We start from the raw sequence: 27,180 nt of genomic DNA on the forward strand, positions 1-27,180 counted from the left end.
GAGATGTGTTGCTCATATCCATTCCACACCCGCCTTCCTTCCCCACTGTCGGAGTAGCCGGCAAGAAGGAACTGGGGAGCAGTTGGGTCGGCAGGCGTATATATCAGGCACCATAGTGGCGCCACTCCAGGGGGCGACCTGCCGGCCCACCGAGTGTTGCTAGGGTAAAAGTTTCTCTGACGAACATGCACGTGGCGCACGCACTCCTAACTGGAATGGATATGAGCAACACATCTCGAAGAACAACAGTTACAAAGGTGAGTAACTGTCTTTTTCCATTTCTGCTGTTCTCCGCTTAAATTTTCTTCTCCTTAAGGCAAATCCAGACTACTGCAACCTGTTCTCTGGCGTGGCCCAACAGAGCCTTAGTTTGACAGGCTTCAAGTGCAGTGTAAGAAGTGTCTGTCCAGTAAAGCTTTTGATTGTCTTCTGTACTGTTTTTAGTAACAGGAATAGGCGTGATGGTCTTGTTGAGTTCATTAGGAAATGCTGATATTTTGCTAATAGATTTGTTGTTCTAATGGATGTGAGGCATCCAGATATCAAGGCATTGGATACTATTCTAGAACTTGAAATTGTTCCAGCATACTTATACTGTGAATGGATGCATGCTCTCCTTTAATGAAGGACGGGTCTTCAAGGGATCCCCGTACCCAGAGTACACACTCCCAGAGTATAAATCCCAGCTAACCACCAGTCAACAACTGGAATTTATAGAAGCCCTGCGATACACTGCTGAGTCAAAACCAGCGCTGGCACTAGGAATAAACAGAATAAGCAATAGCTGTATGGCCCCAGGCAGCTTAAGGGGACCCCCATTCACTTTTTTTAGTATGTAGTGGGGGACAGACCAAAAATATTCCTGTTTAGGGCCCTCAGTGGGCTAGCACCACCTCTGGTCAAAACCCTACTTTCTTAAAACAAGAAACAAGAACTATTTGGCCTTGGCAGAACACTCGGAAAAACAGCAGTTTTGTTTAAGAACCATATTAATAACATCAAGCCTAATAATACACTTTCTTTCTAGAATATCTTCATACGAGGCAGCCTCATATCACACCAGTCTGTGGCTTTGGGAAACATGCATCCAGGTTCCTTGACAGCAAGTCTAGAGAAAAGAATTTTGCACTTCCTCCTATTCAGAGCGTTTGAATGACAGATGTGTTCAAATTGGGTTGCAGAGCTCACTTATGTTCATACACAATGAACTTAATCCTCCAGAAGATCAGTTTGTACATCAGCATCATGTCACATATGCTGGGATGTATATTCTTTAGTACCTAGCTGGCTGTTGTTTCAACCTTTATATGAACCCCTAGAAAGCAGATCAATTTCTGCCTAATATGTAGTACTCAAAGTTCTAATGCATTGAAACTTTCTTTAAAGTAAAGCCTGCTCTATCCCAGGAATATCACTGAGATACCTACAGTGATCTATCTATGGTGTTTATATGGCCCCCATTACCATAGTATCTGAGCAACTCACATTTTTAACCTACTTGTCCTCACAATGTGAGGTAGGGAGGTATTATCCCTATTTTACAGATGGAGATGGCTAAATGGCTTGCCCAGGGTCCTGCAGGAAGTCTTTGGCAGAGCAAGGAATTGAAACCTGGCCTGCAGCTAATACCCTAAGCACCAGATTATCTCTGATGATAAACGCTTCTTGAGCTGTTTGAGTCTTACAAATGCAAGTTTCTCACAGGCAAAGTTTTTGACAGGTGTATTACTCATTTTTTATACCGTCTTCAAGCTCCTGTTTCTGATACACCCTTCACTTAGTACTCTGAGGATAAAAGTTGCTGTCTTACTTATTTTTCATTATTATTCAGGGGTGATGTCCTTTGAAGGTCATATTATTGCCACTTTATCAAATCCATGTCAACAATGGTAGCCAGCCTCCAGTTGGTTCCACCTATGAGATACATGTGCTCTCAGGCAATCACATCAAGCACAATCGATAGTTTAACAAAGCATTGATGCCTAAATACATTACCATTCTGTTGCAACAAGAATCTAAATTTGGCCAGGCTAATCTGACGGGTTAATTCTCCCCACCCTCTTTTAAGACAGGAAGGACCTATTTCAACTGTAAATTATAACAGTGTACATCCAGAATAACTCCATTGACTTCAGGGGAATTACTCTGGTTTTACACCAGTATAATTTACAGTAGGTTCTTCACATATTGTCTTTGCTGCTTCAACTGCCATGCAGTTAATATTCAAAAATATTCTGAGTTATCTTGATATGCTCAGTTATCTTGCTACTGTGCTTATATTTTCACATTTATATTTTAAAAGATAGCTTGTTCTTAGTGTCCTCTTTTAGGAAACATTGAACAGTTTTCTAGAATGTGTTGTTGTTGTTTTTTGTACATAAATAGCTATTCGTTTATTTTTACCACATAATTTATTTGTTCTAAGTCCCACTTCCCTTGTAAAATATTAGGTTATTTGATAGCAGTATCTCTCTGCAGTAGTCTTTCCAAAGAGTTAGGTTCAGTAAATGGATAGATGTATATATAAAGAAGTTACACTATTTGTAAGCTGATTTAGACCTTATGAAAATGAAAAATGAATTGCACTTCATCCTGTAGCATAGACACCAATGTATACATTTCATCACGTCTGCTACTGCTCTTCATCCTGACCTTCATCAGCTCTGCTATTCCAGTCCTGAGCATCTATTGATCAGATACCCATCTGTGTGGCTAATCTGATTGTAGCAAAAATGGGGTTTAGTGCTAAATTAAACTCATTTTCACTTACACCCTACAATAGTAGCACAGATTTCCAAAGTTAAAATGTTAGTGCTATAGCTCAGTGTGCCACCTCCAAGGAATTGCTCACATGTACATAATTAATAATAGTAGGAGAAGAGATCCGTGTTGACTGTCCAGTCTCCCCACAAAGGTTAGGAAATGCTGCTCCTGTATGTTTACTGATGGATACTATGATGTACTTCATACACCTCATTATCCATCGCAAGACACCTGGTAGCTTTGACTTGTAGCTCTAGGAATTTAAGTTTATAACAGGCGATATGCACTGGAAACCCTGAGGCAAGATATTTCCCATCAGAGAACAAATCATTTTTCTTCTCTTAACCCCTTGTTCCCAGAGTATTAAGTTGTCCAAACGCATGTATAGTGCAGCAAGTCCCAAAGGCCAAGATCTACAAAGGTACCTGGGCACATAAGTCCCAGTTTTAGGCTCCACTGTGATCTGCAAAATTCCCCCTTGGCTGCCATTTGGGTGCCTGAGCTTACTGGGAGCCTACATTTTTGCTGTAAAAGTTACTTAGGCACCTAAGTTTCTGCCTTTGGGCAAGTGCACTACTGCCTCAGTCTAGGCATGCAGATACCAATCTCCTACCTAAGCCCCAGAGGAAGATAGGTGCTTCTCTAAGTCACTCATATGCAGGCCTGATCCAGTAGGTATACTTTGAGCTACCTACTGGATTGGGTCCCATTCAAAATCTAGCTAGATGAAGAGATGATGGTACTTGTTTTTAACTTTTAGTGGTTACACACTCATCTGGCAAATGCAGGTTCAATTCCCCCCTCTGCCTGAGGGGGAGAAAGGATTTGAACAGTGGTCTCCCACTTCTCAGCAGCCAAAGAGTCATTAGAGCAGGAGGACTGGACCTTGGGTCTCCCTCGTGGGTGCCCTAACCACTAGGCTACAGTGTCATTCTCTCTCTCTCCCTCTCCTCCCCCCCCCCAAGCACTTTTACGTAGAAAGTTGCTAAGAGTTTAAGGTGGACCCCACCTCCTCCCCCTCTAGGCTGTTTTGTGTAGAGTGAGGCAGCCTGACTCACGGTTCATGGATTGCTAGCAGAGAGAGGTGCATCCCTGCAGCCAGAGTTAGGCACCTATCTCTGTAAGGGGGCGGGACTTAGCACATACCCCCCTCAATGGTATCTCCTATTGGCTGGCATAGGTGGTTCTCTGTCTAGCATACTTTCTTTTGTGGATTGCATTTTTAGGCACTTGTCTCTCCCCATTCATTGTATAGGGAGTGTAGGCACCTAACTCAGGCTTTGTGAATCATTTTGTTGTTCCTGTGATTTTTTTAGGCACCTACAAGTTATGTGTTGTAACAGTGAGCTTCACAATGCCTAAGTCCCTTTGTGGACCTGGGCCAAATAGTTTTTGTTTCCTTTTTGCTGTCAGTTTTTTCCTATTATAATACAAGCCCTGATGCCCTAAGAAACACACAGGGTTTAATTAAAGAACCACATTGTACATTTTTTAATTATAAGCTTAAGGACACGGATATATTTTTGGTGTGTGTTAAACTATCAGCATTATCTACTTCATTTGCTCTTAAGTGAACTGGTGTTCCGGTGAATGATCTGCATTTGCAGTTTCCTTTTAATCATGTTGAATCTTAAGAAATCACGTTGTTTTATTAAGACTTTTGAGGGCAGTTTTTCAAACGTAGGTAAATATGAACATGCATAAATGCTGGAGTTTCATGGCACTAACCACACACTAATCACCTTTGAAAAATTGGACATTCTTCTTCGAGTGCTTGCTCATATCCATTCCAGTTAGGTGTGCGCGCGCCGCGTGCACGTTCGTCGGAGAAACTTTTACCCTAGCAACACTCGGTGGGCCGGGGAAGGTCGCCCCCTGGAGTGGCGCCACTTTATGATGCCTGATACCTATACCCCCTGCCGACCCAACCGCTCCTCATAGTTCTTTCTTACGCGCTGTGTCGGTCGTCTGGAACAGTGGAGCGCAGCTTAGCTGACCTCTGCTTCCCTTAGCTACTGTAGTTCGTTGTGTATTTAGATATATAGTTATAATCCTTTATATATATATTTATCTCTATACTTATGTGTTTTTTCTTTGCTAGCATAGTTAGTTTAAACCATAGTTAGGCGGGGTTCGGGAGTAGCCCCCCCGCAACCGGTGCAGAGCCCATGCCCGGCTCACCGGTTCTTAGTCCGTGCTTGGCCGGCTCCGGCCGTTGCTGACAGGAGATCCACACGACTCCTGTTTACGGTGTCCTTGGGGGATGTATTTCACAGCTAAGTGCCCCATTTGCAAGGCGTTTAAGCGAGAACAAAATTGAGCGGCCCTTTCTGTTTCCCTCCACCTTCGCACCGAGCGCTGGCCACTCGGCGGACAGAAGCGCGCCTCCTCGGCACCCTGCCGGACCCGCCGGCACCGGCCGTTACGGGCACCAACGTCGACTCGGTCCCATGGGGTTGAGAAAGCCACAACTCCTCTTGTTGCCAGTGCCAACAGCTCCCCGGCACGTGCTGTGGTTGAGCTCCCTGCTCCTGCTGCTTCTGTGCCAACTGCACCGCAAAGCCAGAGAGCTCGTTTACGCTCGGAACGCCAGGCACCAACACCTGCAGAGGCACTGTAGGACGCCGGCACCATTGATTCCGGTCCCCGCAGGGGCCGTCGAATTCCAGTGCCTGCCTGCTCCCCAGCATGGGCCGTGGTTGAGCCTCCTGCTCCTGCTGCTTCCATGCCAACTGCACGCAGCCAGAGAGCTCGCCTAAGTCAGATCGCCCGGCACCGACACTGCCGCAAGCAAAAAACCGACACAACGTCGGCATCGGTCGATCCCGTCCCACAAGGGCCGTTGAATCCAGTGCCTGCACCGCTCCGGCGGCACGCACCGTGGTTGAGCTTCCTGCTCCAGCTGCTCTTCCATTGCAACTGCACATGCAGCTAGAGGCTCGCCTAAGTCGGATCGCTCCGGCAAACCGACAGCCTGCCACGGCACGACCACGTCGCAACGCGTCGATCCCGTCCACAAGGGCCGTTGAATTCAGTGCCTGACTGCTCCGCCGCAACGCACCGTGTGAGCTTCCTGCTCCTGCTGCTCCGTGGCATGGCACCACAGCCAGAGCTCATCTAAGATGCATCGCCCGTCACCGACACCTGCCGTGGCACGACAACGGTCGGCACCGTCGATCCCAGTCCCACAAGGGCCGTCGAATCCAGTGCCTGACTGATCCCCGGCGCAGCCGTGGTCGAGCTTCCTGCTCCTACTGCTCCCGTGCAAACTGGCACGCGCGGCAGAGAGCTGTCTAAGCCGGATCGCCCGGCACCGACACCTGCTGAGGCACTTGGTTGACGTCAGCACCCGTCGATCCCGGTCCCACAAGGGCCGTCGAATCCAGTGCCTGACAGTCTCCCGGTACACCCTGTGGTCGAGCTTACTGTTCCTCCACGCTGGAGACATTTCCAACAACGAGGGATCTCGTTGCCGTGACAGAGTGGATGCTGCCTGAACCCCCGGCATGCGGTAGCGGGTAATACAGTCTCTTGGCAAGCGCTCTTGATACGACCTCTGTCGGCAGCGCAGAGCCAGCACGTTCATGATCACGGTCCCGCAGACGGTCCAAGTTCCGTCGGCACTCCTGCTTCGACGCCACTTGCAGTCCCGACGCTGCTCTCCTCGGCACCAGTCGCACTCGCCGCACAGGTTCGGTGTCCCGTTCACCAACCCGATAATCCCGGCACCGTTCCGGCTCCAGCACCGCTACAGGCACTGTGACTCTGTAGCCGCTCCAACCTTCGAGATCTCGGTCGACCTCCCAGCACCGCTCTGGTCGCAGGTCGGATCTCGTTCCAGGTACCAGTGCGCCTTGCGGGTACCGGTCCCAGGTGCCATGTTGGGCAAGGTCTGGTAGAGTCAGATCTCTCTGCCATGATCTTTCAGCACCTCCATGGCCATCCAGACACACATCAGTGTCTTCCCACGCGGACAACTCTTATGCTCAGGACCGCGATTCTGGTGTGTCCCATCAACAACCTGAGAGCCCATCAGGCCCTCCTATGGAGGGTAGCACTCAATGCGGACCTCCAGCTGCTAGGAGGTCCCAAAGGTAGGGGACCCGGTAGTGGACATTCTATCGCCGGTTGCCCCGCTAGAGGGGCCCTACCCGTTTATTCGGACCATCCAGGCGAATGCTGATCCTCTATGGAGGTACGACTACTGGTCTGTCCGTCCTCCTCCTGCACTAGTCATTCAGTTGGTCAAGAAAAGGAACGGCATGGCCAACAGGCACCAGCCCCAAAATTGAAGGGGGCTAGGCGAATGACCCTACTCAGTCCGCAAGGTGTATTCTGGAAGCTCTTAATAGCCCTGCATGGCAAATAAATAAGCCCCTGCTTAGCCCTATACCATAACATCTGGATAACGGGGGATAATATTATGAGCGTTCTTCATCCAAGATCCGGCCAATGAGTTCAACTGCCCTCTTGGAGGAAGGGAAAAAGCGGCTAGAGCTTCTGTTTCAGGCCTCGTTACCATGAGGAGCATCTTCATGGCTTCCAGTTTCAAACCTCCGGTATTTCACAACATACCATTTGTTGGTAAAGGCCTCTTGCGGTGAAATATCAACCCCAGGCTACCAAAGCTGGAGGCCAACAAGGTTCCTAATGAGCTCTCTCTCGGGCATGCCATACGCCGATGACCTAACGCAGGCCTTTCATCCCAGCCACAACCACCACACTCTGTGCCTAGCCACAGATCGGGCTTTGGCAGTCGGAGCGACTGAGGTGGTCGCAGACGACCGTCAGGACCCTAGAGGGCCAGATCGAGGCCCCTCACAATCACGATCGGGGACCAAAGACGAACTTTCAAAGGTGCGCCCGAGGGCGGCAGTACGGTTACAAGCGGCTTACCACTCCTACTTCCTCTTGGCGTGGTCCCAGTTAACTTCAGTTCGCGATCCCCTGCACATGGGTGGAGTTTGGGTGCCACCTCCATTTGTTCAACCCCGTCCCTCTTCAGGGACTCCTCTCTGGGCGCAATTTCCTCTTACAAGAGGCGCAGACGCCAATGGACGAAGGGGGCAACTATTCCCTAATCCCCGACTCGTACGGAGATCTCAGAGCTATCCTACACCTACGAGGACTCAACCAGTTTATGTGTAAGGTTGAAGTTCCGCATGGCATCCCTGGGAACCATTATCCTGTCCTTAGATCCTGGAGGCTGGTATGCCGCCTCAAGTATGAAGGACGCGTACTTTCACATTGCCATCTTCCCTCCACACAGGAGATACCTCCGCTTTCTAGCAAACACGTCGGTACTTCCAGTTTACGGTCCTGCTGTTTTGGCTTTCTACCAGCCCCACAGGCATTAAACCGAGTGTGTGGCCGTAGTCGCCACCCACCTCCGCCGACGTCGGGATATGCGTTTCCATATCTGGGCGATTGGCTTATCTGAGGAGACTCCAAGACACAAGTCACTCAGCGTGTGGGCCATCGTCAAGGACCTATTCACATGTCTAGTCCTGCATGGTCACTACGGAAGCATCCACTCTGGTTCCCACTTGGTCTCGGTCTCCCGGTCCCACGGCTTCTTGCTAGTTTGTAACCAAACACGCTAAGCTCTGCCTCTGTCATCTCCAAGTTTGACTCAAATCGGCGTACCGCGGATAGTGGCCAATGGTCACCATAGTCACCATTCCCTGAGCATCCTAGGCTCCCTAGAAGGTGGCTAACTCCCTCCCTGGTGTGGGAAGGGATGCTGCTCATTCTGCCCCAGCCCTCACTGTACCCTGATGATGGAGGCGTCATCTCTCAGCTCAGGTGCTCACCTCAGTAACCTTCGAGCTTAAGGCCTTTGGTCTTCTCAGGGGCTGGCGTTCCACATCAGTGTCAAAGATGAAAGCAGTCTGCCTGGCGTGCCAGGGGTTCCAGCAGCAGCTGCGAGGCCATAGCGTCTCAGTGTTTACAGCCAGCACAACGGCCATGTACTACATAGACACCTGGGAGGGACATGGTCCTCTCCTTTTGTCAGGTGGTCCATCCATCTCTGGACTTTTGCATAGCCCACTCGATAAATTCTGGTAGCATCCTTCTCTTGGCAATTCGACTCAGCAGGGTTTTCCTGTCTCATGAGTGGTCGCCCTGCCTATGTGATGCATTTGTGCAAGCCAGAAGTGGGGGGGTTTTTTTCCCCACATATGGACCTGTTCGCTTACCGCGCGAGAACGGGAAATGTCCGAGGTCTACTCCTTCTAAGGTCTCTCCCCGGGACCGATCTCGGACGCTGTTCCTCATGCCGTGGAAGGGTCAACACCTTTGCCTTCCGCCGTTCCCCCTACACAACGCTCATTGGTCCTGCTCAAACTTCGCAGGAGCAGAGTGCACATCATCATGATCCGTCCAGCGCGTGTTCCAGGCAGCACTAATACGCCACATTGCTCGGCCTGTCAATAGCCTGCCCAATTACCCTGCCACTCCACCCAGGCTCGTATCTCAGGACCACGGCAGACTTCGCCTCCTGGACCTGCAGTTTCTTCACCCTCACAGTGTGGCTCCTACGTGACTATCAGGGTGCAGGATGCCTTCCACCTGGTCAACGTACCTGGCCAGGTGGAAGCATCTCTCCTACAGGTGCGAAACGCTTAAATCATACTCCTGCTGGGTAGGGGTCTCGATCCCTCTATTTTGGACTACCTCCGGCCTGCAACAGCAAGGCCTAGCGGTGTTCGCCAAGGTACACTTGGGTAGCCATCTCTACCTTCCATCCAGGCTAAGGTGGTCGTTCTGTGTTCTCACACTCTATGGTTTCGGGGATTCCTCAAGGTCTTGGAGCGCATACACCCTTAGGTACGCCGCCAGCCCCAATCTGCAACCTCAACCTGGGTTTAACCAGACTTATGTCTCCTCCATTCGACCGTTAGTGACCTGCTCGCTGCTATACCTGTCTTGAAGACAGCTTCCTCGTAGCCATTACATCGGCCAGATGAGTCTTCGAGCTCAGGGCTCTTATGGTGGTTCCACCATACTTTATGTTTACAAAGACAAGGTGCAGTTACTCCACACCCGGCTTTCCTCCCTAAAGGTGGTTTCGGCCCTTCATGTTACCACACTCAACGTGACGGGGACTACAAGTTGCACTCCTGGACATCTGTAGAGCGCTCGCTTTTATGTTGAGCGGACAAAACCATTTTGTAACACGCCCCAACTCTCGGTCGCAGTAGCAGTCGAAGGAAAGGCCTACCTGTTTCCTCTCAGACTGGATCTCATCTTAGGGGTGATGACGTGCACCCGCACTTGTTATGATTTGGCTCACAGTTCCCCAAGCCACATCACCATGCGTTCTACCAGGGCTCAGGCTTCATCTGCCACGCCTGCTAACTCGTGTACCTACCACGAGATCTATCGCGCAGCTCCATGGTCGTCGGTCCATACCCTTGCTTCGCATTAATGCTCTGGTTCAACAGTCAAGAGATACTGCAGGCCTTGGCTCCGCAGTTTTACCATTCTGCCATTTTTCACTCCGACCCCACCGCCTACATAAGGCTTGGGAATCACCTAACTGGAATGGATATGACAGCAAGCACTCGAAGAGATAGACGGTTACTACGCTTTTGTAACTGTTGTTCGAGATGTGTTGCTCATATCCATTCCACACCCACCCTCCTTCCCCACTGTCGGAGTAGCCAGCAAGAAGGAACTGAGGAGCGGTTGGGTCGGCAGGGGTATATATCAGGCACCATAGTGGTGCCACTCCAGGGGGCGAGTTGCCAGCCCACCGAGTGTTGCTAGGGTAAAAGTTTCTCCGACGAACGTGCACGCGGCGCGCGCACACCTAACTGGAATGGATATGAGCAACACATCTCGAAGAACAACAGTTACAAAGGTGAGTAACCGTCTTTTACTGCAAATCAATATAGGAATATATACCATCCTATACAGGTATTTGCATTAATATTACCAACCAAAATACAGCTGTTGTTACTTTTATTTTTAGCCACTGACAACAGTCACCTGTATACTGCCTAATCACTATGTAGGAAGAATTATTCCAGTGTACCCATCCTACTTAGGACCTTGACTGTGCCTAAAGGAGTTTAAAACAAAGATCCCCAACTTTTTCGTAGTATGGATCACATCTTAAGAGATACTGTCTTGTGGCTCATTCACACCCAGGATCATTAAGCCTATCTCCCTTCCTGTTCACAACTGCAAGACATCCCTATGGCAAATACAGCAGTTGCTCTGACGTGCAGCAAGTAGTACAGGGAATAGTTGGAAGAAAGTAAGGACCATGTGACCCTTCACTTCTCCACAGGCCACCAGCAAATATTCTGTGGCTCTCTAGTGGTCCATAGGCCTCAGGTTGGTAACTGTTATGTTACAAATCATATATATAATGTCCAAATATTGAAAACACTTATTTACTTTTATTTATGCCTTCTATTTACTTTTTTTGCATTTCACTCAAACTGAACAATGAAAAGAGACTAGTCAAGTGTTACTTCCCACTCCCCCCAGTAACTCTTCTGCACTAGAAGATCTATAGATCCTATACAGTGGGATTTCAGCTTGTATCTTAAGAGTTTGTAGCTCAAGAGGCAGAATAAGACCTTTCATTAAGTGGCAGTGATCCAGCCCCTAAAATTCTGCCACTTTTGTTATGCCTCTTCAGCTGCAGGGACTGGCTTTTCCAGATCCTAAATAATATTTTTTAAAAGATATTTTTATTATTCAATTGATTGGATTCTGAGATTTTTTCACAGGTCTGTGTGTGTTAGCGTCAGTAAATGTTCTCGAACCCTTTTCTGGTACTCTAGTAACTCGCTGCATCAGATATTTCCCCCACTGAAATTTTAAATATAATGGAAATATTTAGGTATTGTAAAAACTATTTTATGTACAACAAACAAACATATTAAGCCTAAATTGGTGTTCCTTTAACCACTCTGACACCAGAAATTGGGATTTCATTGCACATCACATGGCTGATGGAGGAGATACACTATCTCCATTTTTTTATTTCATTGAAGTATGTTTGCTGTGTTCTTAAAACAATACTCAAAAGCCCAAGAGCTGAGTTCTGCTCTGAAATTGTTATTTGCTGACTTGAAATTAGCTGCAAAAATACAATCACATTAAAATATAGCATAGTAATAAATTTCATTTATTTGGGGGAAATGTAGTTTTAAGGAAGAATTATAGTCTGTCTTGTGAATGATAAAGCATTATAACTAGCATTAAACAAAGCTGAAATTTTGTAACGACCAAACCTGGATTCATCCAAGTCCTCAGTACGTAAACTCCCTTGAAAAGGGGGAATCAGACTAGAATTGGACTGTAAATTTGATTAGCCTCACTACAGACATGAGGAACACATTTTGAAATCCTGTTAAGTGTGCTGCAAAAGAACATGGCAAGTCATTGTAGATCGGCCCATCAAGTCATGTTAAGCTATGCACAGCAGTTAAAACTAAAGTGCAGTGAAATGAATTCCAGTGCAACATGAGAATTACATAATTCTTCCCACATTTAGAAAGCCGTCAGCCACAGGTCTATTGCTAATGAACCACGAAACTCCTTCAAACGTTGGCTCCATTGGTTGCCACTATCCATGAACTACATCATGGAATTTTATCCTTTCCCATGTATTTCGAGCATGGGCAGAAAAAGAATTTCCTAAGGAGGATGGAGGGTGCCCAGATTAACTGCCAGGTAGCACAGGCCAGGAAGAGAAAGAGGTAGAGAAGGCAGTTTTCAGAGATGGCAGCCTGAGGTTCTAGGAAGCAGGGAGCCAGGTAAGATAGAGACTAGCCAAGACCTCTCCCCCCCTACTCTACCTCTCCCACCAGAGAGACCAGAACTGGTCCAGATCTCTCCCACTAGGTAGGGTCTATGGCCAAGTGGGGACCCCTGCTGCCCTTCCCCCACCCTGTTGCTGTCCTGGTTTTGAATCACTCTGGTACTAAATTCAGTTGCAGTTACATTGTTCTCTTTAACCTTTACAAAATCTTGCATATTGTGTATCCGCAGTCCGAAACAATATATTGCAAATTCTGTTACATGACCACAGCCTTATCTGAGGTGCAGAAGACTGCTGTTGTCCACTGATTTTGCAACAGCAGGATCTATTGGTCTGTTTATTTTTACCATAGGATGATGCTATTGCATGGAATCCATCTGATACCATAAAGCATAATGCTTTACCTGCTGGCCTCTTTACTCTGACTTCACTTGGAATCACTTCAGTCCTGATATTGTATAATAAGCTTTACTTCAGCATGCTAAGTACACCAGGCAATTGATTTTTAAATCTATGAGTTGTGGACTTCATGCGATAGTAAATTATCAGGTTGCTGGGGCCAAAGTCTGAAGTCGCTGGAGTTGCACCAACTTTTTCTATAAACTGATAATATGTGTCCTAGTCGCCAGCATCTACTGTGCTGGTGAAATCCTGAGTTAGGCATAATATGGTTTCACTGCAATCAATATTTATGTCCATCACAAACCCACCCCATAATTTAGTACAGTTGGTAATCTCTGCTCGAGAGTCTCATTACTGCCCTGGCAGGGATGTTACAGGTCAGGATTACGCTGCATTAGCCATGCTATCTGGGGTAGCTGTACATGCTGTCTTAAACCAACACTTACTTTCACGAACAGTAAGGACCCAATACTGCAAATACCTATGCACAGAAGTCACCATGTTCTCATTGGTAGTCCTTTGAGATAGGGCCACCTGTGTATATGTGTTTGCAGGATCAGGTCCCTCCTTCTTAACTTATTATAAACAGTAAACTGCTCGGTACCTTAACCATAATTTGTATGTGTTTATTTTTAAGGCCAGTATTTTGGCTTGGCTTGATTTTTATGTGATATTTTTTGTAAATAATAATTCTTTGTTCTGGTTTTTCCTCAGCTTCTCATGAAGTGTAGTTTAATTTGTTATTATTTATTGCGTTTGTCCTTTTAATGTATTTCATAAGTTCTCCTGATCAGACCAAAACTGTGCATTACTTTTACATTTTGATCCACTATTTTTCATTGTTTGGACACACTCCCACTTGATTTCTAAAATGAATTCTGGTGTAACTAATGAATTACACCACTACTAAAAAAAGTAGTTTCTTATATAAACAAATTTCTACTGTGTGAAATAAATGCAGATGTTTACATATGGAAAATAAGAATCAGTTTTACAGTGATGTGAAAAGAAAATGTGGAAAAAGTACATGGTCTTTACGGAGCATGGGATAAATATTTTAATCCTTTAATTTGCCTGAATAATGCCATCTTGGAACCAGATTGTGCTTAGCACTTGCTGAGATGTGCAAGGAAAGGAGAGGGAATATTCCCCCCCACACACCATTTGTATTACTGTACTACCTAGATGTCCCTGCCAAGACTAGGCTCCCATTGTGCTAGATGCTATACAAACATAGTAAGAGACAGTCCTGGGCCAGCCCCAAACAGTTTACAATCTCAATAAAAAAGATACGACTGAGCATTAAAGCTGCCACAAGGTTTTCAAGAAACAGAGTGGGAGAAGTAGTATCTTCTAGTGGCCCAACTTCCGTTGGTGAGAGAGACAAGGTTTCAAGCCACACAGAGCTCTTCTTCGGGTCTGGGAAAAAAGAAGAGCTCCAAAGCTCATCTCTCTCACCAACAGAAATTGGGCCAATAGAAGATATCACCTCACCCACCTGGTCCCTCTAATATCCTGGGACTGACACAGTTACAACTACACTGCATGCGACAATAGTTTCAATTCAGGCAGCACAGCACTGCCTCCTTTACACAGGGAGTAAGTCTTGGCAGAATTTGGCCAACTCTGTATATGTAGCTGTAGTCATGCTTCTCAGAAAGTGGCTCCTCTAGTGTCTAGGAGTGGAGTTGCAGGGGTTCTGTCAGTCTAGCACCTCGTTATTTGTTCTGGTGCCACAACAGACTGTCATTGTATGTGGCCTAACCCCCCAGCAAGGTCACTGCTCAATGCATTCCCCTTTCGGAGGTTAAAAAGGGAACACAAAATCTAAAGGCCTTCAAGCCCATCTCCATCTGGCACTTGCCACTCTGGGATTCCTTTATTCTCAACACCGATACTTCTCCTCTAAGTCTGGGGGAGCAGTAGGGAAACCCAGGCCCACCCCCTCCTCTGATTTTTTGCCCAGGGACCCTTTTTAGGCACCTAAGAGCCAGTCCTCCAATCCCGCCATCATTTTCCCTGTGCTGCTCATATCTTTACCTCACTCATCAGCATCTTCACAAGATCTGCAGATTCTGTTGCCTCCATCAGGATTTTGTGGTTCCTCACAGCTTCTCCTGAGACCAGCTACGGAGGCATTTCCGAAAAGCCAGTCTCAGCTCCTCCCCACAGCAGCTGGATTGTACTGCTACAAGCTTTCTCTGCTTCTATCCTTAAAACAATCAGCATTTCTCTCCTTTAAACGGGAGTTCTCCCTCAGCCCGTTTCCTGGGACTGAGGTTGTATCCAAAACCCCTTGCCTTAGAGTAACCGGTATTTCCTTCTTTTGAACACCAGTTCCTCCCTCAGCTCTCTCTCTGGGGCTGGGGTTGTGTCTCAGGCCTCTTTGCCTTAGGTTAGTCGCCTTCCCCTCCCTCAAGCAGGCACTTCCCTCAGCCCTCTTTCTGGAGCTGGGGTTTGTGTCTCTGGCCTCTTTCCCAGCTGTAAAGCTTTTTGCTGGCTCCTTTCACCCAAACACTCTCTCCAATTAGTCTTCCAATCTGGGAGTTCAGTAAAATATAGATTATTAGGGTTGGAAGGGACCTCCGGAGGTCATCTAGTCCAACCCCCTGCTCAAGGCAGGACCAAACCCCAGACTAGCCTTCTCCTGTCAGTGCCTCTCTGGTGTGAGGGAGGAGGCAGCATTTATACTGGTCCCCTCCTCACACTTCCTTCCTACTTGATGGGATGAGAGGGGAGTGTTGACTGGCCCTCCCTGCAAGAAGCACCATCTGTTCCCAGGACTCTTAAGTCTCTATGTCAGGAACCTTCCAAACCCTTAACATCTGAGGCTAGGTGACAGGATTGGCTAATCACTAGGCCAGGGGTAGGCAACCTATGGCACACGTGCCAAAGGCGGCACACAAGCTGATTTTCAGTGGAACTCACATTGCCCAGGTCCTGGCCATTGATCCAGGGAACTCTGCATTTTAATTTAATTTTAAATGAAGCTTCTTAAATATTTAAAAAAACTGATTTACTTTACATACAACAATAGTTTAGTTATATATTGTAGCCTTATAGAAAGAGATCTTCTAAAAACGTTAACATGTATTACTGGCATGCAAAACCTTAAATTAGAGTGAATAAATGAAGACTCAGCACACCGATTCTGAAAGGTTGCTGACCCCTGCACTAGGCTCTATTACCCTCCATGGCAGCCTACCCTCCCACAGTAATGTTATAACTTCTGGTGATAGGACAGACCCAGTGAAGGATAAATATGTTATACAACAGTGAGAGTTAAGACACTCAACTCATATTTTCTTGCTACTAATGGCATGTGTGCCTCCTCAATTTATTTTAACATAGTTATTTGTATTTCATTTTACAGTATGTCTGTGTTTGTTGGTATTCATTCATTTCATAATTGATTTGGGTTATGATTAAAATACAGGTTTACTTATTTGAAGATGACACACTTCATATACCAAGCGCAGTTAATTCAATTCATAGCATTGCAAAGTTGTTTCATTATGCACATGAAGGATGTGATCTCACACCACTGAAGTCAATAGGAAGTTGCTATAGACTTCAATGGGAGCAGGGTCGATGGGCCTAGAAAGTTGCAATTTTCAATGCAGTTGCTATTTTTGTTGTTTTAATTTCCTTCTTGTTACCATAATGCTCTTCTTTTCTTCTGGAGTCTTGAGAAAGGCCCCTTCAGGCTTTGGGTTATGGTGACTCATCTTTGGCAAGAATGCTTGGTACCAACCAGTGCCACTCCTGGATCAAGTAGATAGGCCATTATCATGTGAAATCATGCGTTTTCTGTTTTAGCCCCTGATCCCACAAACACAAATGTACACGTTTAACTTTTCTACCCTCATTTGTTCCATAATGGAAATACTCCGGATATTAAAGTTAAGCACGTGCGTATTCTCAAGCAACTGAGGGGACCCAAGCGACTCAAGGGACCCAAGCGACTGAGCATGCAGCATTCACAGTGTTGTCCCTCTTTGTTAGCTTGGAGAGACTGAATCTAGGAACAAAGACTCCTGTCCTCAGAATACTAACCACAGCACCACAGATATTTTTCATTAGGTTATTTACAAACACTGGAAATAACCCAATCTAACCATATCTAGCTAACCCAAAATAACTTATGCTGATGTTGACCTCTAATTAGAATTCTTCTGCCATGCAAAAGACCTGGCTTTTGGTCCTCAGAGTGATGTAGGTTAGAAGTTCTATGGAAGCACTTTACTCAGATCACCAGCAATGTGACTCACGTTGCCAAACAGCATCATCTCCAACCAATTAAAAAGCAGTATTAACTGGTTGTAATAGGAGTCATATGTGTTGTTTCTGGGCCTGAAATATGGTATCCATTCTGTAGAGCCTGTGAGGTGTGAAGGTGTAATAGAGAGACTCACTGCTCCACCAGAAACAGGAAGAACACATACTAGCCCAGAAAAAGAAAAAATCTGTCAGTAGATTTGTACCTGATTTTAAATGACAAAATATTATTGCCTGAAAGGGAGAAATGTTGGTTAAGTACAGCCGTTCCTAGAGAGGTGTGTATGAACTTGGTTGTGGGATTTCCCTTCGCTCTCCCAGAGATTGGTTGGGTGGTTGGTTTGTTTAATGCTTCGAGGAGCCATTTATGGAGCCAGTATTACGTGAGATCTGGTCTCCTCTGATATTTCTTTTTGGGGGGACAGTGAAAGTACCACAGGAAGACCAGATCATGCATTATTTTGGCCACATGACGAGTTCCCAGACATGCAAAAAGCCCACATAAACCAACAATACCAAGACTTTTAGGTTTATCTAATTCCTATGGAAACTGTGTGTATTGCTCAAATTCTTAAATTATTTTTATGCTATTAAAAGTAAAAAAAAAATAAATCCTTACACTCTTTCATACACTCCCTTCCACATGATAATGGGATTGGTGCTCACCATAATTGTTTGGTATTTGCAGCATGGATGGGGGGAAGGGGAGAGATGTGCAGGAGCTGGAGGTCATAAATAAACTTCTTGTCATGTGAATTATCTGAATTGTGAAATATTCTATGTAACTGTTGTCTTGAAATAATAATGAAACATTTATTTTAAGAGCTATGAAGTGTAATTTAAAAAAAAGGCCCTGTTTCAATCATGTATACCCCAGCAATTTATTGATAATCACACAGCTAAAAAACACCCCACATCCTCTTGATTATTTCTCCCTATATGCAGATGTGCTTTTAAAATGGAAAAGCGTACATAAATGCACCTTGTTCTTCAGATTAAGCCTGTCAGAGCTTAATTGAGCTGGTTTTAACAACATTATGTTGGACTCCAGCTGTAGCAGACAGTCCTTCAAAGGCTGACAAGTATTTCATGGTTTTGTTTTCTTTTCAGCTGACCCCCTGGTTGGAAGTATTGCCACTCAGTATATGACTAACAGAGCAGAGCATGACAGAATGGCAAGACAGTGGACCAAGAGATATGCTACATAGGAATCTACTATAGAACATGCTGGACCTGTGCAAGCACATTCACTAAGTGCATCAATAGCCCTTCCCTCCCCTTTGTTCTTATTTTTTATTAAATTTTGAACAATTTTGTGACAAAAGGTTCCTTCCTTCCTTCCTTTCTGTTTTTATTTGTATTTGGTTCTTTGTTTGTTTGTTTTGGTTTTGGTTTTTCATTCTGTTAACTTGAAAGTTGCTTCCCTCAAATGTAGACAGGGAATTTTGGTTATCAGTGCAAAGAATGTTGGATCTGTAATAGTATAGAGCTTTGTCCCAAAGCTTTGTATTGATGTGTGGTTTTTTTCCTTTCATGTGGTCTTTGGGAAAACAAACAAATTCAGAATTATATCTCGTTTCTACTTAAATGTAGTGTTTAGGGTTATTTTTTTGTACTGAAGTCTTTAATGGTGGGTGCATGCTACTGGGAACAAGTTTTGTATAAAAGCTTAAAATCAAGAATCACTGTGCATTACTAAGACTGTGTTTATCACTAGCCTTCTGTTTCCCACACAGAAGGCTATTGGGTTGAACAAAAGAATATGTATTTTGATTTACTTTAAAAAAAAAAAAAAGTGCTTGTAAATTTCTTAGGGACCTGCCACTTTTGACTGTGGATCAGTTGATGTACACTTGTATTATTAAAGCACCCAATAAAACACTGTGGCTGATAAATGCACTTTTTGTAAGACAGTGCTTTTGCTTTTTGTAGAGTGTAAATGGTATAGCTCTGCATGCAATTAAACTTGCATAATACCATTGCAAGTTAAGCCATTATGTTTAGTCCTGAACTTTTAATTTCTCCTTGACAATAAGTTTCTTAAAATGTAGAATTTCTCAATAAACTCTAGCTTCAATATAAGCTTTTTTTTTTTAATATAGTAAAAAAAGCTACCCTCTTACTTACTGGTGCCCAGCTACCCTGAAACCTCCTATAGATCTTCTTTTCTACATCCATCTTGATTGTAATAGTTAAAACAGCTAGTTACAAAAATAGCCCCACAATGAAAGTAGATTATGGGCTGACGATTTTGTGCAGCAGGGCTCATTTTTCCTTTCCCCAGGCTCTTGTAATTGTAAAAGCAACTGTTATTTTTAAAAAATTAAATCAAGGTTGTCAACAGCAAAATTGAGCCCACTGCACCAATCATTCCCAGCACGTCCCATGGCAAGGGTATTTCTATTCAGATTTGACCTTCAGGCTAATTTTAGGTATGCAGCCATAGAAGGAAAATTTCTACTCAGCTAAGGAAACATGTGGGTGTTGTGATTTGGAAAATATATACTCTGATGCTGATTCTAAATGCTCTTTGTGTTTCAAAGGCATCCTGGAAAATCCCTGTCTCCTTAATTAAACATTACAGATGCTGCATGCATTTCTCTCTCCTATGAAACAACTGTTAAAGTCTTTGGAGCTCAGTATCTACATTTATGAGACACTAATATTGTCTGAGTCTGGTAGTCTCACGGCTCATAGCTATATTGCCAGGATAGGGGTCAGTTGATAGGGGGAGGAAAGTGGGTTGTATCAAGTGACCTACCTATTATATGTTTAATAAATAGTATGAAACTGTATATTAACAAGTACTTGTGTGTAGTGGAAAGTATATTATCAGATTTTTAAATTGGAATGTCACTTTTTTTAAATTAAAAAGCCTGCATTGTTTTCTGTCCTGCTTTAATATTTATTGTACATTCATCCACCTTTTGTTAATGTTTTTAAAAAAATTCCCTAAATCCATTTACAGTTTAAATCTATTATTAGAGAACTACAAAGCATAATCAAGATGTACTGTACCATGTCAAAGAAATCTAATCTGTCAGAGCCATGGAAATATTTATATACTTATACCTTTATAATAATTTGGCTACTGGTAGGTCTATAGAAATAATCTCAATCTGTTCTATTTTGTAATATATGTCTGAGACCTTGAAACATTGTAGATTCACCACTGTGTGTGTTTGGCATTTTATCTGTTTAAAATAAATATGTGTGTGGTTTTGAATAACATTAGGCAAAAGCCTCCTAATTTTAAGAGAAGTAAACTGGTCTACTGGAGTAGTCTGTTACTACCTGGACTTGCTAGTCGAGACAAGATTCATTATCTGTAGTTGGTTTCTCCACAACTCTTTTCTTTTAAATTAACTGAAAAAAGGAAAAAAGTTCACAAACAAAAATATGACATGAGCCACTCACCTGCTGCTAATATTCCAGGTCAATTTAAACTCCTGGATATAACAGCTACGTCTTGGTTTTAATGTCATTTGAATCCTGATGACAGGAGAATAGGAGGTTGTGGTCAAGCCTCAAGAGGAAAAGGACTAAGAGGAAATAATTATGGAGGTAGCACTTTGCACTAAGGATATTAATCCACTTGTGCAATGTCTCCAGTCATCTATGCACCCTGCGTTATATTTATTGGGGCAGAGTGAAAATCTACTGGTTGGAATTTGCAAGAGTTTCATCATCTCTCCAAAATTTTGCTTGCAGTTCAGGTTCATCCATACCCCCCAAAAAAATCAAACTGAAGTTGTTGTATGAAGCCACGTGAACCTAGCAAAATTAGTTTTGTTACATAGTCAACAAAACTCACTGTTTTTTCTTCTGCTATCTCTCGAGCATGGGATGAGCTCCCCATAAACATATTCAAGGACACCTCGTTGTTCTCCTTTCAGGTCTCTCTATAAAACTCTCCTCTGATATGCTGCCTAAATAATGGTGCTATTGGGCTGGCACCACTGTTTTTCATGAGACCAGTTTTTGTTACCTTGTATCTGTTTAATGTTCCTATCTGTTGTGTCTTGTTTTATAGTTAGATTATAAACTCCTTGGGGAAAGGATTGTCTATATTTGTACAGTGCCCAGTGTGGAGACTGGGGCCCCTACATGCTACTGCAAAAATCATTTTCCCTACAGCCCGAGCCCTTTTCTTTCTGTGGGGAAAGCCAACTGACCTTTCCCTCTCATCTCCATTTATTAGGGGTGGCCAGTTGATAGGTACCATCTCCCTTTCTCTAATTCCTCAAAATGTATCTTCTGAGGAACTGGCCATCTGTCTAATCTGCCTCTCTGCAGCAGTAGGACCTGCAAAGGAATCCTCCTTGCCGTTCTGTTACTGCTGCCTGATTGCTCTCTGGATTTCACATGCTAGAGACTGCAGTACTATAGGATCAAGACTTCTCTGACATCTAACCAGCCACCACAGCTGAAAACAACAGAGGTGAGCAGAATAGAAGAGTACCGTCCTCTCTCATCCCAGAAGAAAGTAGCATGGTGAGGGGAGGATCCTGGCCAAGCAAAAGCAAAATACCAAACCAGGAAAAACTAATCTGATTTTGATTTTTAAGTGTAGCCAGAAACCTCCCCCACTTTAGCTAGATCTCAGAACACCTATTGGCGTCTTTGGTGTATTTCAAATTCATAGTGTAACTTAAAACCAGATCAGTTTTGTCAGGATTTATGAAATCTTACAACCAAGGGGCATTCTGCTGCTGGTTCTTGAGCTCTTAACTCCAGTGTGTACTGCATCTTAACAGAGAGATTGCTTTGCAGACCACCATTCCTCTTGGGAGTTGCATAACATCCCCATGGCAACCATGGTAATTACTGACATTGAAAAGCAATATTAGGAAAATATTTATGTAACTTTCGCTGTTTTTGGTGTGACAAATACTTTGTTCTTTTTTAAATAAATTAGTCACGCTGTCTACTTTAGCTCTTCATTTCACTTCCTCATTCCATCTGGCCTGTTTCTCTTCGCTGTAAACAAGGAGGAGAGTAGACACCATGGGACCAGCCAGTTCTCCACATCTCACCAGCCAAGTGCACTGTGGAGCTCGAGTGGTCCATAGAGCACAGCTTGGGAACCTTCACTCCGCACAATTCTAGAGGTGTTGTCCTCATGCCAGATATACCATTAGAAGTATCAAAAAAACACAGATAGTTTCTTTTTTCAGGAGCCTGGCAAATGAGTGGAAAATGACTATAAAGCAGAGAGTGAGCATAGGCAACATGTGCACTTGTCCCAGACATATTGTTTTGTCTTCAAAGGACAAGCAGGATCTTTTGTCATAGTAAATCAGACCTGTGCTGATTATATTTTAAAAGATAATTTTGGTTTCCATTAATATTTTTAATGAAATATATCTCCCTTCCCCAGTATGTCATTCAAAACCACCATGACACTGCCTAAAATTGTCTAAATATATACTTGCTCTCTAGACTGTAGCAGTTCTAAAGTTATATAACTTTGAACAATGGCTGTTATTTAGCAGAATGACGTTAATGCAAAGAAAATCCTGCAACATGGTCCCAATCCTGCAATGAGTTGTATGAAGACAGATGCTTATCCCCACGTAAAACCTCACTGAAGTTGTTAGAGCTGGGTGTGAGCGCAGGGGTCTGCCTACACACATTTCATTGCAGGAGCAGGAGTTAAATCCGTAATTGGCTTCCTCTGAGACATTTTTATATGATATGTCAGTAGTCTGGAGATGTTGTTAAAATTACTCCTGTCAATAAAAAGTGGACAAGAGTAATTACCTGGAGGGCTTCAGAATTCTCTGGCCTTTATTTTAGAGGAGCCTTAGAAATGTGGCCCTCATATGACACATAGTAATTTCAAGCAATACAGAAAAAAGTAGGCAGTAAAGGTCCAATAGTAGTTGACGATGTAGCATTTACTAATTTTAAAAAAGGACTGAAACTAGTGGGGAGAGACTGAAAACAGCAAAGCATCAGTAGAAAATTTAACATTTATGAATCCCAATGTAAGAATACTAAATTCACCTCAATCAGTACAATAAATAGCAAAAGTCACCTTACAGTCACAAATCATCTGAAACAGAAATAAAGGGCTGTTCACTATGGAGCCAACTCCTGTGCAGCACTACCCAGCATGTTAGTAAAATATGTAATGGCACCTTCACTTCCATCAGATTCTTGGAGCAGTGATAGGGTGACCAGACAGCAAATGTGAAAAATCAGGGTGGGGTGGGGAAGTAATAGAAGCCTATGTAAGAAGAAGACCCACAAATCAGGACTGTCCCTATAAAATCGGGACATCTGGTCACCCTAAGCTATGACCTAGTGAGGCCTTAATCCTGCAAATATTTACATCCATGAGTAACTTCATGCACTTGAGTAGCTCCATTGAGTTAGTAAGGAAAAAAGTTATTAAAATGTTAGTTTCCCAAAGACAAGAGCTAAGTCATAAAAGTTATTCCACCGGCTAATTGGAAAAACCTTCAGCTCCTCCTAGTTAAAAGGCAGCTAAACTATTTTTGGAAAAGTTTGGAAGAAATAAAAATGTCACTTCCTGAGCTCTTCAGTGCCCAACTCCTGCCCTTTAAGTGCCTCCTTCCACAAATGATCCCTCATCTCCTGCCTCACAGCCCTTCAACAAGTGTCCATGCCTCAGCACCATCCTCTATCCAAGACCCAGGTTTGGGGAAGAGCCACCACTTTCACTGAGTACTAGACTTGAAGCTTTTAGCTGTTGTCTTTATAATGGTTCCACCTGATTCTAGCCCACAGAGTGAACGTGGGAGTAGAATTCTGGGCCCTACCCAGAGAAGGAGAAATCTCAGGCTTTTATCTAGACACTGATGGAAAAGTATAATATATTAAAGTGAATTAAGTTCTAATGGAAGATACTAAATGAATAGTGCAGGGTTTAGAAATCTTTTGTTGTTCCATCAGTGAGTCTCAGCCTCATAGACTTGAACGGACTCCCTATAGGCTAGTTCAGTTGCTGCTTCAGTCCCATTCAGTGCTTTGCCTCTGTGCTGAGATTGCCACTAAAGGCCTGATCCTGTGAATGCTTATGCATACGCTGAGCTTTATATTAAACATGTATGTGTATTACCTACACCACAGACTTCTGCCACCATCACTCTGTCAGTCTGGGGCGTGAAGAGCTGTGATCCCTGACTGACAGCTGGGTTGGCAAAAGCCCATAGTGTAGATGTAGTTAAACTGGCACTTATTCTTTTACCAGTATAGCTTATTTCACCTGGTGCTGTGGGGGAAGAGGAGAAGATAAGCTATGACGACAAAAGCAGTGTTCTCAATATAAGCTGCAGGCACACTTATAGTATAAGGAGAATTCCCACACTGGTAAAGTGCTCCTAACGTAGACATAACCAGAGTGTTCATACAATTAGGGCCATAGGAACTGGACTGAAACCTCCTAGCACAACTTCATCTTGTTTAGGCTACAAAACAGCTTTCAGATGGTAACAACAGACCAATGTGTAACGGACCTAGACTCCAAACCTAAACAAGTAAAGTCCAGTGAAAAACTCCAGAAGCCCATTACCAATCTCCTGCATTACCTGGTTTCCCTAAGTCCACTGTTAAAATCTTTTTGAACTGGACAATGAATCTATATTTTATTTTAGAGGTTTGTGAATGCAAAAAACCTGCTAATTTTAAACAGTCCAGAAATGCTCTAAGAGTCTGTGGTGGTTTGGAATAAAATAGCCACATGTGATCATGGATTGGCAGTACTGCCCAGCATTTCTAAATTACTACGGAGAAAGGGGAAGGCTTATTATGATCATGTGAGGTAAACAAGGTTTACTTCCATCTGACTAATATAGAAGTACTTGTTAGAATTAGTCTCAGTTTTTTAACTCAGCTCCTTTGGTACAGTGAAGCAGAGTTTAACAAAAATCAGTTTGTGAGGCCTTTCTCCTGAGCCGCAGTAAAAGACCCTGATCTAGAAAGAGGATCTATGCAGATGGTCCCTCACCTCTGTGCAGATCCTGTCTGAAATTAATAGGGGCCTTTGTGGGTATAAGGGGCTACCCAAGCAGATCCAATGGCAAGCTGTGAACCTAAATTCTTAGACCTCATGCCAGCAAAGCCCTTATACATTTGGTTAACTTTACAAACAAGTACATACAGTGCATAAAGTGAAGTATGTGTTTGTTTTTTGCAGAATCAGGTCCTTACATGGCTGTTCTTTGACTTTGACTTTTTTCCAGATTCAACAGTGTCTTGTGTCAAAGTAGATGAATAATTTCAGCAAGAGAAAAAAAAAGGTTAAAAAGGACATTCAGGCTGGCCTTGCAGACATGATGCACCAGCTCAAATTTATTACTGTGAGTAGCCCCACTAATGGGACTAATTTGCCCAAGCCACTTTTGTCCACACAAGTAACTAATTGCCCATCATATATTCATTTCCATTTATTTTTCAAGCACCTCTCCTAATAAAAGTGCCTGTTGTCAGGGTGCATTTTTTACAGCAGCATTTGTTTTTAAACAAACATTCCCCTGCAACATTTGCAACCCAACAGTGCAGCATTGAGACCCTGAATGTAAAACTGATTATATCCAAGAGCGAGATTGCCTTACTGACATTGATTTTCATCGTCCAAGCTGACAGAAATCCAAAATGTAAAAAGCACAGAGAAGGTAAATTCAATTTCTAATAATCTAAGGTGTCACTAGTCACATAGGTAAAGAAATGAGTTGATCAACCATATATGATTTTTAAGCTAACAGTGTTCCTTAGAGCAATTACATGCTGCCAGGGGGCAGAGAAACCTCGCTTCATAGTTGACAGGAAGAGAGTTAAAATTCTTTCCTGCAGCACAGCAGCTTTTCAGCTGCTTCCTCTCAAGCAATGATTGCCATCAAACCCAGCCATGAAGTTGGGGGGAGGAAATGTGGCTGAATTCAGCTGGAGTGAGATAATTGGATTATTAATGAGGACCTAGAGTAAGGTAGAGGACTGGAGCATCAGAGAGTAGCCAAGCTTTTTAGGGTTTTGAAAAATTCCTAATGGCAGGATTTCTTTTCTGTTTTTTGAAATTTGGCTGGAAGAAGCCTTTTTGCCTTTCTTCATTTGGACCAGGCTACTGCACTTGAATGTGTAGCGTGTTTTTCTTGCCCTGGCCTCAGCTAACCTAGTGTATCCTAGAGACATACTTAGGTGACGCAGTAGGTGGTTATGCACTTGTTTCCCTAACATAATGTTCCAGGGCCCAAAACTAAAGGAGAGTGACTTGAACCACCCTCCAAATGCAATAACTGCCTAAAATGGTGCACTGTAGGGGGAGGGTATGTTTTCTTATTTGTCAGTGGAAGACCTGCATAAAAACAGGCTGAGCAAGAGTCACAAACTTGGTTGCATCTGTAGGCCAGGTGCAGTACACACTCCAGGGGCTCCTTGCATCCCTCCAGCCCTCACCCAAGATCCTTGTGTGCCACCCTCCCATCCTCTATTTCAGGGACTTCCTGCAATTCCCCCTAATTTCCTCCCTGCCAGGGGCTCTATATGCTCCCTCCACTTTCTCATCCTGGCAGGGGCTTGTGTGTCCCCCTTTCCCCCATACCATCGTCCTCCATTCTCCCCCCTGCCAAGGATTCCATGTGAACCCCATTCTCCCCTCCCCTCATGGCAGAAGCTCAGTGTGCCCCCTCATTCCCACTACTTGACTTTTTGGCTGGGTAATAAGTCTGCCAAGCTGCAACATTTTAAAACTATATGAAAGGATGGGCAGAACTGGGGTGCAGGTGGGGGTATTGTTATGCTAGAATGTGTTAATGGCTAACCTGATACAAGGAACTCCAGGTGTTCCCCATTTTCCCCTTCCAGGTGTGAATTTTCACCAAAAGCAATTAGGTGCTGGGCATTGATGCCTAGAAAATTTCCAGGATAGACAGAGAAATGCCACTCAGTTCAGTGTACCACCTTGCTTTACTTGCCCAAAAAACAAGGTA

General features: G+C 44.2%; 1 protein-coding gene across 2 annotated transcripts in view; it reads left to right on the plus strand.

Annotated features, from left to right (window-relative positions):
* Positions 1-22,157, plus strand: part of LOC116825289 (ubiquitin-conjugating enzyme E2 E2) — a 330,842-nt gene extending 308,685 nt beyond the window's left edge. For both annotated transcript variants that reach the window (XM_032781177.2, XM_032781178.2), the window contains one exon: positions 18,338-22,157. In XM_032781177.2, coding sequence (XP_032637068.1) covers positions 18,338-18,435 — 98 coding nt within the window. In that variant the 3' untranslated portion in view covers positions 18,436-22,157. The remainder of the gene's footprint in view (positions 1-18,337) is intronic.
* Positions 22,158-27,180: the final 5,023 nt, after the last annotated feature.

Source organism: Chelonoidis abingdonii, chromosome 2, assembly GCF_003597395.2.
Source record: "Chelonoidis abingdonii isolate Lonesome George chromosome 2, CheloAbing_2.0, whole genome shotgun sequence".
In the NCBI taxonomy this organism is placed as follows: domain Eukaryota; kingdom Metazoa; phylum Chordata; order Testudines; family Testudinidae; genus Chelonoidis; species Chelonoidis abingdonii.